At 44.2% G+C, this 13777-nt stretch overlaps 1 protein-coding gene across 1 annotated transcript in view; it reads left to right on the top strand.

Annotated features, from left to right (window-relative positions):
• Window positions 1–5883: 5883 nt before the first annotated feature.
• The window catches only part of CPE (carboxypeptidase E), a 59970-nt gene continuing 52076 nt past the window's right edge, over window positions 5884–13777 (top strand). The window contains exon 1 of the mRNA XM_064449760.1: window positions 5884–6230. Within this exon, the coding sequence (XP_064305830.1) occupies window positions 5933–6230 (298 nt within the window). The 5' untranslated portion in view covers window positions 5884–5932. The remainder of the gene's footprint in view (window positions 6231–13777) is intronic.

Here is a 13777-nt window from a genome sequence, read left to right as displayed (position 1 = left end):
TGTATTATACCTTTCATATGTTTTTTAATACAAAGTTGTGATAAAAACCATGTAGGATGTCTCACTCTGTTCATCTCTTTAATGAAGCAGCATTGTATCTGGTAGTATGGTCTACAACAGTTCGGTCTGTCAGCTACTTACAGAGACAGCAGTAAGAAGTGGAGATGGAAGAACATCTTGTACGTTCTGTTGGTTTGTGTTTTGAAGGACTTGGATAAATAGTTACTCAGTGTAGCAACAGCTTTTGGACCAAGTGAATCCTCAAGTTAAGCTACAGCTTTCGGAAACTAGAATTGCAAAATCCACTACTTGAGATGTACTAGTAATAGAAGCAGTAATCTAATATTGTTGAATCTGCTCTAAGTATTTGTCTGTTGCACAGGAAATAACAGTTGAAACTATATAAGAAGGGTTTAAACTCTTATAAAGATCTTGCACTTTGTATTTTAATGTTGGCTGCTCTTCAGACTTCAGATACAAGTTCATCTACCCTGTAAGTCATTTAGAGATTCTTACAGTGTTTTCCTTACTGAAAACTACCTGAATTTTTGTGCTGCTTCGCATGCAGTCTGGTGTGACACTCAAAACAGGCACTCCTATGAAAGTGCAGATGAGATCAGGCTTCTCATGAAAAATCAAGGTGCTAATAATATTTGGAGTGATTAAAATATTACTTGAGATGTGGGAGTGGTTCACATTCCTCTTCTGCATGTGTTTTATAGAAGCTTTTCTCTGTCTGTATCCCTGCTGAAATTTGGGGTTCTTCCTCTTCTTCCATCTAAAAGGAAGTAAAAATACTTGACCATGGCAGGTGAATGGAAGCTGAAATCCCTGTATTGTTCAGTTTTTAGCAGGGACAGGTACTTAAGACTTCCTGAATCAATGTGCACTGCCAGCCTGAACTCTCCATGGCGGAAGTGACCTCTTTAATGGCCATCCTTGAAATCTGATTATCCTCTTTGCTTTGTCAATTCCCACTCTCCTCCTGAACCTGCAGCTGTGCTTAGCTTTATTTTGCTGAACCCCTAGCCTAAAATATGTACACAGGGAAAACCTGAAGCACTGAAAGCTCCTGATGATTCTATTCACTGTTTCTCAGCCCGCTGGCTTGTGCTTGTGCACACAGCATCACAAAATTGTGTACAACTGTGAGCCAATAGCTTAAATACTCCAGTAAAGGTATTTCTAAAAGCTTGGTGTTTCCTTATATATTGGAGAGCTCAATCACAGCACTAAAAGTTTGATAGGATGACTTACAAAGTTAAAATGTCTATTCCATTTTTCAAGAGGTTTTGAAAATAAGGAATGTAATTTTAACACATTACTTATGCCATCTTTTTAGGTACAGTGTGCATGAGGGTTTTTTTCTTGTTTGTTCATAACTTGAAGCTGTATTTTTCTGACACCCATTGCTATTTCAGTTTTTCAGGTTATTTTATGTTCATCCTTAGAGTGGAATGTGATCACATCATTGCTTTTGACATTCTTTAACAAATTCCTAGAGAATTATGCAAGCTATGCTTTATACATTTATTTTTTGCTGAAACAATGTGCCCGCTGGACCCCTTGCATTTGAACACCACAGGCTTGTTTTGCTGCAGGACTCAGACAGAGCTGCATTTTACCACCACCCCAGCGCCTTTTAAAGTGGAGAACCTTGTATTTATTACTGAACAGGATGCTGGCTAGTGAACCTCATTACTATGTATCTTATGCATATTAAGAACTGTGTTAGGCAATTACATTTCTGAGGTTTTAGGCCTTCGTTAAACAAGACTTCACTGATTATTATTTTTTTTCTCCCCACATGTAGTGAGAGAGAGTAGAGTATGTGTAGTTCTAAAAACTAAGTTTTTCGTGCAATAGTTAAAAATGAGAGCAACATACAGGTGATAGTTTTGGGCTCTTGGCAAGATGCAGCACAGCCTTACACAATCTGTTGTCCTTTATCCTCTTTAGTGAGGAGGCATTTAACTTTTAGAAGTGGTAGGATCATTCTCTAATACCACCTTGGTGGTATATTCACATCCTTCCTCTTAACCATTGTCCTTCTGTCTAAACATTCGAAGATAAAATTAGCTGTTCTGCAGCATTGCGCTGGAGAGTACAGTCAAGTTACTCATCTGTTGTCATGTCTCGATGCTTCTAGCGATATTGCTTGCCAGACTCTTACCAGTGTGTTGTATATTTCTTACTCTTAAGTGTAATTTGCAATTTGCTGCTCTGAAATATTTAAATGTGCTCGACTTATCAAGTAATCTAAATCACATTCCAGAGCTGCTATATCCTTATTATTCACCATTCCTTGTCTTCCGCAAATTGCAATCAGTTTTGACTCACATTTATGTAATCACTGAATAAATTAGCCCCCAGACTTGAAATACCAGTCCCTGTGGAAGACCAGAGGAATGCTCCTGCTGGATAATGACTCACCACTTTTAAAAAATCCTGTCAGCCTGTTCTGCAGACTCTCCAAATGGTCCCACATGGTAGTTTCTCTGTATGTGAGTGTTTGGTGGTGTAGCCACGCCATCTCAGAAACAGCATTGCAGTTCAGTGTCCAGGACCCGGTATCACCCCCGGAGCAGCGATTACTCCCATGGTCTGAAACAGCTGGCAGAAATAAGCCACTGCTGTTTGTGCAGGTATGCAGCGTGTACGTGCGAATGTCAGGTACGTTTCGTGTGAAATTTAAATTGCAGTCTATAAAGAGGCTTTACGCAAAATTGTTACATGTTATAGGATGTTCACCACCCCGACAAAAGCATGGTAAGCTCTTAAATACCCGATAGGGCTGAATTTCAGTAACACGGGGGAGTAATCTAACAGGCGGAGACAATAAAAAATTCAGTCTTGCAATACATAACTGGAAGGTGGCTTTATTTCCTTTCCCTCTCTGTTACCTTCTGCATAACTGCCTTGGCTGTATTTGGATTTTTAACATTAATTCTTTATTTGTTTATATTTCCTTGGACATGCCTTCTGTTAAGCCTGTTCTCAAGATACTGGGAAAGTTGTGACTTTCCATATCTCAACTCTGTTTTGCAAGCAAATGAGAAATGGAGCCACTGAGTCGTGCAAGACATTTCCGAGGTTGGTAATAGAAGCTTCTGTCTTGAAGAAAAATATTCAAGGGACCACAGCTGCCAGGGGTAGTACGTGTATATAAATCAGCATTCAGGAAAGTTTTGCAAATGATTCTTGTGTCTCACAAGTTGTCTCTACCTGCTTGCCTGGTAATTTGTAAACACTGGGATCAGCTGTTGTCTTTTTAAAATTGATTGGAACTATTCTATTCCTATCATTATGTTCTTAACTGAAACCCTTACTAGCTTTTCTGTGGCTTGACCTGGTCTTTTAGGATACATGGTTTATAGCTGTTCTTTCTGAATAGTTGTGCTTGAAGACCAACTAGTGATTTGGTCTTGCTGATCTGAACACACTTCCTCCTTATGCATTATGTTCAGCATCCTACTTGCTTATTTGCATCTTAGGAAACACTGTCTTCCTCATGCAGTATAGTGCACCCTCTCACTTCTTTCCAAATTTCCGGAGTATTTCCATGGAGTCATTATTAACAGTACTTTGTTATTAATAACGTAAGTATCTGATCTCTATTGCGGAGTGTGATTAGGATTTCTGTTGTTCCTAATGTACTTCTGTTGTTTCTAATGGACATAGATTTAGGGTTCTCATTTTGGGCTATAGAAGAAAATAGTTGCCTCGGCCTGCTTGTCTTGCCACACAAATGAAAGAAGCGCAGAGTTACTCTAGTCTTGGAAGCAGGAGTCAGTAAGCGTGAGGGGTTTGGGTTTTTATTTGAAGATTTATTTATATGCTTGCTGGTGAGTCATGAACTGCTGGAAAAGACCGATTCAGGCAAGTCAAAAGTATTTGAAAACTTGACTCACATTCAGCAAATTGTTTTGGCCAAAAGAATGGAATGATATGTAAATATATATGAATATTATATGTTTGTATGTATATTTGTCTGTAAGTCTGTATTTTTGTAAATGTCAATGAAGTTTTCTTCACTATTACCAAATTATTTAGGCAGCATCTCTTAGCGAAATATAACCTACTATTTGGTGTCATACATAGACATAAGAGAGAGGTAAACCAGATTTGAAATCTGCTGATCAGGACATTTTCTATACAGGGAACACTTGAGCTCTATTCCCTCCTCTCATTAATATTATTAGCTTACCAAGGCCATACGCAGGAGCCTGGTTATGCGTATAGCCTGGGAATGCCCTTGGCATTAGAGTATCCCTCTGGGACAAGGCAAGTGCAAAACTTTTTCTGTATTACAAGGAAATTTGGCCTTTGCCTGTGATGACAGTCATCATCTCGGAACTATGGAAAACGGGAAGAGGGATCGCATACAATGGAGGCCATCAATTTATTCCTCCTGCTCGGTTCTGTGAATGCTCCTAAACTCTCTGAGAGTCTGCCCATTTTTTCTTAATGCCTTATTAAAATGAAATTAGGATGTGAAAACTCGAAATATTTGATAGTCTATAAAATGCCCTGTTTTACACAAGGTGCGTATACGCATGTGTTTTTGTAAGTACTCATTCTCTTAATTTCTTTAGGGATGAGAGTTAATAATTATGAAACAAATGGAAATGCATTCAGACCTAGTTGTGAGACTAATTTTGTGTAGTGGAATAGTAATTCTCTGCTTGAATAGGTGAAAAGAAATATTGTATCTTTTAGTGACATTGTATTTGGGGGAAATAGATTTATGGGAAGCCAATGAGAGTTGCTACGCTGCACAAAGTCTTTTTTTGACTGATCAGGAAGTTCTCCCACAAAGTGGGTTTAAAATCACACCGTCAGCAGATTTGTTTACTTGGTGCATAAGGCACAGGGGAAAGTGAAGAAAGGAAGGAATATTTAGCCTGTGATGAATGTAGCCAACAAAACTGATAAAAGATGTGAATCTTTTGAGTTCTAGGTCAGCTACCTTTATTTGTAGTTCATTTTGCGGCTCTGAGAGCATCGCGCATACTGCACATAATTCTGAAGTGGTGTGAAGCCACAAATAAATTCACAATACAATTCATGCTGTTAGGGAGAAGTGAGAGGGATGGCCCTTCTGTGATCCTAAATCTGAACAGTGATCTTGGTAAGAGAAAACATATCAGGGAGTCTCTGTACATCCAAGTCTTGCAAAATGCTTAGAGCAAATTTGCATTTGCCTTGTCATAAGCCCGGAGCTAATGTGACATGGGAGGGTAGGTGCCTCCCAAAGTTCTGGCAGTAAGAACAGAGAGTTGAAGGATCCAAGAGTGCTCTGAAGGTGCCTTTGCATATGGCTGCATCCTTGTAACCCTGGGACTAACTGCGCAGAGAAGCTTCTGAACCCAGTTGGCTCTGAAAGATGGTAAGGACCGGGTGAGCTGACCTTTGGTTCTTGCTATGAAAAAATGCATCAAATCATCCAGGACTGACAGTCAGGACACTGAAAGATAACAAGTGTCATGGTTCAGCCCCAGTCAGCGACCAAGCACCATGCAGCCGCTCGCTCACTCCCCCCCGGTGGGACGGGTGAGAGAATCGGAAGAGTAAAAGCGAGGTAACTCATGGTTTGAGATAAAGACAGTTTAACAGGTAAAGCAAAAGCTGCGTGGACTCCAAGCAGAAGAAAAGGATTTCACCTAATAAAATAAAGCAACGTAGAAGTCACGCCCCGTTGGGGAACCCACTGAGGAATGGGCTCTCCCAGTGCTTTTCTCTACCGGGACATGGAGATCGGTTGGCGAACGCCGCTTTAGCGGCTCCCGCCCCCATCTTGCGGCTCCGCCTCCGGTCCCGTCCCTCCCCTCCCCTCCCCGCCCGCCGCCTCCGCCCGCCCCCCGCTCCCTCCGTCCCTCCCTCCCTCCCTCCGCCGGGGCCGGCGGCAGCTGCGGGGCGGCGGGCAGGCGGGATGGCGGTGCGGGTGCGGGCGCTGCTGGCGCTCTGCGGGGTGCTCGCTGCGTGCCGGGCGGCGGCGGCGGCGGAGCCGGCGGCGGGAGGGGCGGGGGTCGCCAGCCGGCGGCGGCGGCTGAGCGCCGAGGAGGGCATCTCCTTCGAGTACCACCGCTACGCCGAGCTGCGGGAGGCGCTGGTGGCCGTGTGGCTGCAGTGCCCCGCCATCAGCAGGATCTACACGGTGGGGCGCAGCGCCGAGGGCCGAGAGCTCCTGGTCATCGAGGTCTCCGACCGCCCCGGCGAGCACGAGCCCGGTAAGGGGGGCTGCGGCGGCGGGCGGTGCCCGCACCTGGCGGCAGGTACCGGCGGGGCGGAGCGGGGCTGCTGCCCGGGGGCGCTGCCCGGGGCCCGGCGGAGCGGGCAGGTGCTGTCCCTAAAATCCTCGCCCTAGTAGCGGCCCCGGCTGCGAGCGCTCGCCGGCGCTCAGCGTCTTTATGTCTCCGCCGTTGGATTTAGCGCCCCGTTAGAGAGAGAAGCACGCTCGAACCGCTGTGAGATAGCGGAAGGTGCAGCAGCAGCAGCGATCAGGGGACGCCGGCGCGCCCCTCCGCGCCCCTCCGCGCCCCTCCGCGCCCCTCCGCGCCCCTCCGCGCCCCTCCGCGCCCCTCCGCGCCCCTCCGCGCCCCTCCGCGCCCCGGGGAAGCACCTGGTGCAGATGTGCTGACGGGGAAGGCGGCGGCCTCCCCGTCCCCTGGCACGAACCAGACCGTCGCGGAAAAAAGCGTTAGGTATGAACGTGCCTGCGCGAGCCCTGTAACGTGGCCAGGCCGCCGGTGGGAACGGCCTCGCCGTGTCAGGCCACGGGCGTGTGTGCACAGATGTCTCGGGGTACGTGGTTATGTGTACCTGGGGTCTGAGACGTCTTTTTTTTTATAAAAAGGGATGCGGTTGACACTGTGCGTTTGTTTTACGCCTGCAAGGGTGCATTTTTTATCGTTTCCAACTTCAGAATTGATCGTATCGTGTGCGTCTGTATGTGAAAAGGCTTAATCTGGGAAGCTGCTCAGTACCTGAGGCCCAACCATAAGCCGCCTGCAGTCGTGTCTTCACGTTTCCCTCAGTAGGTTACAGAACAGGCCTGGAAGTCTGTGATTTTTAGGTGGAGATGTGGATTCTGTGGGTCTCTGGAGATTTGGTCTATACAATTTGTGCTTAATGTTCTGCTTTAGGACCTGAATATAACCGTGCTTTGCATCCTCAAGGGTCTTAGGGGGGTGTCAAGGGACATACATTTTTGCTGACTCTATTAGGGCTACTGATAAAACTTCGGGGTCATAGGGTATCGGACGTAAGGAAGACAGAAGAGGAAGGCAGGGTAGCAAAGCATTGCCTTGAAATGACAAATGTAAGAATTGCAGTGAAACTTGAAAAATTTCTTGGTGGTGTGTTGCCATCTCGATACGAAGGGTGATCCTGAAGCTAAGAATTAATCTGTCGCCGCTCTGTAATTTGCACACGGTTATTGTTGTGACTTTGTGTTACTGTCAGGGAACAGATGCTACAGCTCATTTATCTGGCACCTCTGTCAAGGCAGCTGAAACAGGGACAAGAAGAGCACTCTGTGCAGTCTGAGGTGGGGCCATGCCTCTTCCTAGAGACACGCCGATTCTCCTGTTGGCATCAGGGACGTGGGAAAGGGTTTGTCACTGAGCCCAGGCAAGAGAGAATCCAACTTTATATCAATGAGCCATAACAAACCGCTGAAAAGAAAATTTCCTATGGATTGCGTCCACCATACGAGCTACCGTGAATGTCAAGCGTCTCCTAGAATGTGCTGGGTCCCTCACAAAAGGGAGCCCTCTAGATGCAAATGCTGCGTGTTGTAGTGTCCAGATCACATGTCAGGGAATGTGATGAGTCCTGGCAACCTTTAGTGGTGGATGCTGGAAAATGCTGGTTTTTGCAGAGGATTAACCAGGCTTTGAACCAGAGCAAATAAATTGTTTTATTTAAATCCTCAATCTCGTTCTGCGAGGTACTGAGCGTTTCTCAAAAAGCGGAGAGCTGCTGCAGCTTTCGCTGTCTGCAGTGGCCCATGAGAGAAACACAGGACCTGTTTAGGAAGGGCAATGATCCGTACCCCATGCCTAGTTGTGGTTGTGCTCCTTGCCGTAATTGTAAAGGCACCGATAACATCCCTGCTTCTCTGTTCCAGAGCCTAAGCACCTGCGGTTGTGTTGGAGGTGTTTTCTTCTTAATAACATGCCCTTTCTTCTGCTGTGTAGTAAAAGGTAGCACTGTTTATTTTTCTATGGGAGTTTTTTTTAAGCTGAGCAGTAAAAGAAGTGGAGCCTTGTACCAGCCTCAGCAGGAAATACGAGGCTGATTCTGCAGCTCTTACCTGAGGGAGGATCCTCGCTCACTCTGAGCATCCACACTTGATTCCCAGGGCAACTACTGCAATAAGGATATTTTGTGTGCTTAAAAATTTGCAGGCTCAGGACCTGATTTATCATCATCTACTGTTAAAAAAGTGACAGAGAGAGTCACAGGCACACACACACACATAGTTATTTTCTCTTTTTTTACAATAGGCTAAGAAGTAGTTGTTCCTGAACGTAACCTGTTCCTACAAGATATTCTGAGTGTCACAGGGTTTACGTTAAAATACATCTAAGTATAAATGAAATCTATACTGTGGCTCATAAGTTTACAGTCTGTAGAGAGCTCATGCTTCTAGAAGCCTGGTGAATGTGCAGGGGTGGTACCTGGTACCTGAATTTTCTAGTGAGCTGCTGCGAAAACAAAAAAAGATGTTTCTGTTCACTTAGTGAGCAAGTTGATGACTAATTCAGGAAAGCGTCAGCAGAGCATCAGTAAAGACAGCTTGTACTGAGTAAAGAGGCTTTGTACTGAGTAAAACAAATACTGCACATACATGCATATGTTGCATAATCTCGCATATTGCATGGCCATGCAGTGTTGTGTGAATGCATTTGATCATATGTAAGCATATAAATCAACTTTAATTTTAGAATATTAGCTATTTTTGAAAATGCATTTTTAATGTATGTACAGTATTTGGGAAAAAATGCATGAGAGAAATAGGAAAATCTTAGAAACGTGCTTTAGACTTCCAAAGCAACAGAACCAAATCCTTAGTGAATGAAGCAACCGGAACAAATCTTTAAGACCTCATCTTTTGCTGGGGTAAATATACATCATAAGGATTCTTTTTTAAAGTCCTGATACTGCACTGGAAAGAGGAATGACTCCGTATGAGCCAGTCTGGTTTTATGTATAAGCGTACAAAGTGTCTTGGAAAATCTTGGAAAGTCAGATTAGTCACTTGGAAGACGAGCACGGCCTTCACTCAGCTCTTCCCAAGGGCGTGCTAAATGCCAGAAGTGTGAGAATGCCTAAAGTTTCTGATCCTACATTAATGTGCTGCCTTCTCTGCAGACCTGAATGCCACGCCAGCTGTTTCCCTTCTGGTTCATGCCAGAGTTTGTTCTAATATTTCACTTTTTTTTTTTTTTTTTTGTGGCAGCAGTTTCTTTAGGCTGATATTGCACCCGTGTGGGTTATCAGAGCTTGCAATCACTGATGGAGAAGGCGGCCCTGAATAAGGAGAAGCAAAACCTGGAGCTGAAGATGTTTGAACTTTAACAGTTTTATACTGAGGCAGCTCTTCCTTGCAGATAACCTCACTTTGAATCGGTGGGGACTAGAAGGTCAAGGCAGAGGAAGACTTTAATGAGACTGTTCCCGTGGTTAGGTGCAGAAGGTGTTGTATGAACCTAGACTGGAAGTGAGCGGAACGTTGTGGAGTGGCTTTGATTATGTAAGAACATACATACATTTTTTTTTTCCTTGTGCTTGCCAAAAATTGACAAAGTTGACAGAAGATGATGAATGGCAAGGTGAGATAAAGCAAGGCGAAAGAGATTGTGGGAAGTTGATGATGCACCAAGGGAAACCAGAGGACAGTTGACAGTAAAGCACAGGTGATTTCTTGGACAAAGTAAACAATATTTTGCCTTAATTCAGGTGCAGGAGAACACTGACTACTCCTGAGAGCGGAAATTGGCTCTTGCTTTGGATATCTGATGTTCTGTTGAACAAACACCCAATGGATGCTGATCTCTTGAGACTTTATTTACTACCATAACTAAGCTCATTTGGGGCACAAGTTTGTATTCTTTAATAGCAATGAAATACATTTAGAATTGATTAATGCCAAAAGCAGTTCCTCCACCGTTAATGTTCAGCCACTTGTGTAGGCATGCTGCCACTTCTGACTCATTTGCGCCATTGATTTTGGTGGTGTGAGACCGGTCCCCTCCATTACCACTTCAAACGTGAAAATGAAACATTTTGACAATTTCAAGATTCTTGGGTTGGTTTTTTTTTCTCTTTACATGAAAAAAAGTGCAGATAAAATTTTCTCTCAACTCTTTTTTTTTTAATTAATTACTAAGATTTTTATAGTGGTTATTTTTCAGTGTTTAGTTTTGTGAAGAAATCCTCAAAGTAAGGCTTATTAATTGACTGGTTACGCGTGTTACAGATGTAGGCTCTGAAAATTACTTTGGCATTAAATGGAGGGGAGAAAGGATGGATGAAAATACAGATTTTCTTGTCACAAATTTGCGGATCATTTTGTTGTATTTTCATCAAATTGTTCATGCTAGAGAAAAGGAAACAGAAATCCTGAAAATATCAGGATAATGGCATTTTGGAAACAAAATATTTCATGTTTTTTTCAAAGCAGCATTTAATTTAGAAGGCTTTTTCAATGTTAATGATTTCATTGTTCATCCTCCCCACAAGCGTTTTTAAAAATATGTCAAATAGAAGGAAAAGGTTTATTTGTAGCCCAAGTGAGACATCTGATCTTCTAGAAAATGACTGACTTTGGACTTTTCAGTTTCGAACAATGACAAAACGTTGTGAGCTGCTGGGGCGAGAGCACGCCGTGCGTCAGCTGAGCGGCACAGTTGTGACTGGGAGCATTTGCAGGACCCCATGGGCGTGACATCAGGCGATTTTACGAGGTGCAGTTCAGCTGCATTAATCCTTGGACCCGTCACTTTATCAAAGACCCCACTTGGAAGGGTGAGGAGATGCCTTGGGTGGGTCAGTGCTGGCACTGAGCCCAAATAAACTGCTTGACTCCCCAGATCGCAGCTCCTGTATTGGCCCCCCCAAAGTTGCCCAGCGTTAGGCTCTCACTTTCTCGCACACCAGCCCTACAGTGCTGGAGCTGTTTCATCCTGCAAAAACATAGTTAAAGGGTGATTAAAAGAGAAGTGAAATCATGCCTCTACCGTCTATTAATGAATGAGGAAATCCAAGATCTCTCTGCTAATACGGGAGCCATATCTGGGTTTTTTTCTGTCATTGAAGCACTCCCTCATTCAGCTGTGGCACCTGCCATGTGAGCTAATACTTTCTGTGATAAGAAATTGTGGTAAGTAAAGCTGACAAATTCACAGGGAAAAAATTGTTGCTTGTAAAGTTTGTATTTCACCATTGCACCAACCCTGTTTTGAAATATTTTTTAAATGTTTGTAATTTAAATTCCTTTGCAGCCACTCCAGAGAACTGCGGGCAAGTGCTGCTCTTTGAAAAAGAGAAACAGCAGCAAACGTGTAGGAGGCTGCCGTGACTTCAGCCCAGCGTGGGCAGCAATCTGCTGTGCTGCCTTAGCGCGGTAGCCTGGGAGGGGGGAGACCACTCGACATCGCCCGTGGGCCCTGTGGGCTGCCCCGCTTCAGATGGGCGAACACAGCCCTCGAGTCGGCGGCAGGGCGTTTTAGCAGTGGTGGTGGTAAGAGAGCGTGCAGCTCGTCTCCTGGTTACGGTGATGTCATCAGATGCGGCCGTTCTAATTTTATCACTTAGAATTAATTGCATTTGATTTTGTAAAGCTTCTTTTCCTTACGCTTGGAATTTGCAAGTAAAGATCTTGTGAGCTCTTTGATGGGCCCTGTTAAAATTTCCCAGTTTTGCAGAGCATTAATACAAATTGTACATGGCAAGAGCTTGTTATTAAATGTAGATATTAGAGAGCAGACCTAATTTTTGCATGCTTGAGGCTTAAGCAAATGCCAGTTTTTATCAATGGCCGCTTCTTCAGTATTCCCTCCCTGGAGGGAGGTGTTGCAGGATACAGGACTGGTCGCTGGTAAATGCGAGGTGCACTGAGATCATATCCATCCTGCTGCACTGCATAAAGGTAGGGGCTGTAAATGGGTGGATATAAGCAAACCAGTTTCTATCAGCAGTACAGGAGACGCTGTGCTGACCGTGTTATGCGGTCACATTTTTCTGTCAGCTGTGATTCAGCTTCACTGCTTCTCTCACGGCTTAAGTTTGCAATCCTCTTTAAAGGTGAGCCGCTCTTCGGGCCGCAGGGTAACAAGAGCACCCGCAGAGCCCAACCAAGAGTGTGAGCCGGGCAGCTGCCGGCGTCTCTACAGGGATGTATAAAATAAAATGCAGAATAAAACGTGGTTGAAGCTATTATTCATGTAGCCTTCTGCATTTGGATTTTTTCTTTCCTGTGTGCATGGGGGAACAGATTTTCCTTTCAGAGCTTGTGAGGACGTTCTGGCTTTCCCGTCAAACGCCGCAGGGGACGTGCTACCAACTCGTCTTCTGGGAGTGCAGATCTGGGGCTGGTTGTACTGCGCTCATTCTGCAGAAGACTGAGAGGCTGTAATTAACTTTCCAGAGAAATTCCTTATGGGCTGTAGTGCCTCTTAGGGTAGTCCCTCTGGAGTCCTCCAGCCAGGATTTGGCATGGGATAGCCTCTGGCAGCACAATTTTGATTCTGCCTGCGTTCAGAGTGGGATGTCCAGCGTCCTTCACAGGTTCTGTAGGTTGCATGGGTCTTGAGAGGGCTGTCGGATTTGCTGGCAATGAGATGGCTGGTTGTGAGTGCTGAGTGAGTTTCTTAAAAGCATCTCTCTTAAGAGCCTTGGATAATTTCATATTTTTTAGAATCTATGTGATAACACTCAGTTTTTTGAAAATAGATTTTTCTTCCTTATGATTTTCTTTCTTAAATAAATAATATTTCTGAATTACCTTCCTGTCTCAGTTTTAATGTTCAGCTAAAAACAGAGGTGTAGAATACCAAGAGAAAGATGTGCTCGTGAAACTGGTGAAAGTCAGGGAGATGTGGGCACATTTATAGATCACATTTGCAGCTAGTTGTTAATGCCATTCACGTTCCCATTGAAGTCAATGGAAATTCACAGCAAGTGTGGTTAGGCAGCTGTGCTAGGCAGCCTCTGCAGTGTTTCCTAGAGATACAATACCCTTCCTCCAAATTGCTTCACTGGCTGAGGTATTTAAAGGCTTCCCTTTTTGTTAGATCATTTAAACAAGGGTTAAGAGAAGCCGTGTGCTACCTGTGAAAATGCTATAGATCCCAGCTGCTGCATCTCAGAAGTTTCTTTTATTTGCTAGAATAACACAAAGGGCGACCAAGCTGTACTAAAAAGGGCTGTAACCATTAAGAATAAACATGACTCTACAGAAGACAGTTGTTTTATTTTCTCAGGCTTAAAATTAGTCTGAGTATGCAGAGCATCCAGAATTTGTCAGTCTGACCCAGGCTGGTCTTGACAATCACACTCCTTTTGAAAGAGTCAATTACTTTAATTTCTTTTAAAGAGAAGAGTTGTCATCACCTCCCACATCTGCAGAATGCCTTAGCAGCTTCCAATGAAAACAGGAGGTGGGCCTGTTTTGTTGTTGGTTGGGATTAAAGGGATGCTTTATTATGGTGACATCAACGTGAACTCCAGAGAATTAATGAGAAGCGCATAAAGCACAGTGATTTCCGAA

This window comes from Phalacrocorax carbo, chromosome 4 (assembly GCF_963921805.1).
Source record: "Phalacrocorax carbo chromosome 4, bPhaCar2.1, whole genome shotgun sequence".
Lineage (NCBI taxonomy): Eukaryota > Metazoa > Chordata > Aves > Suliformes > Phalacrocoracidae > Phalacrocorax > Phalacrocorax carbo.
Note: the sequence above shows the minus strand (reverse complement) of the source record. Positions and strands in the feature narration are given on the sequence as shown.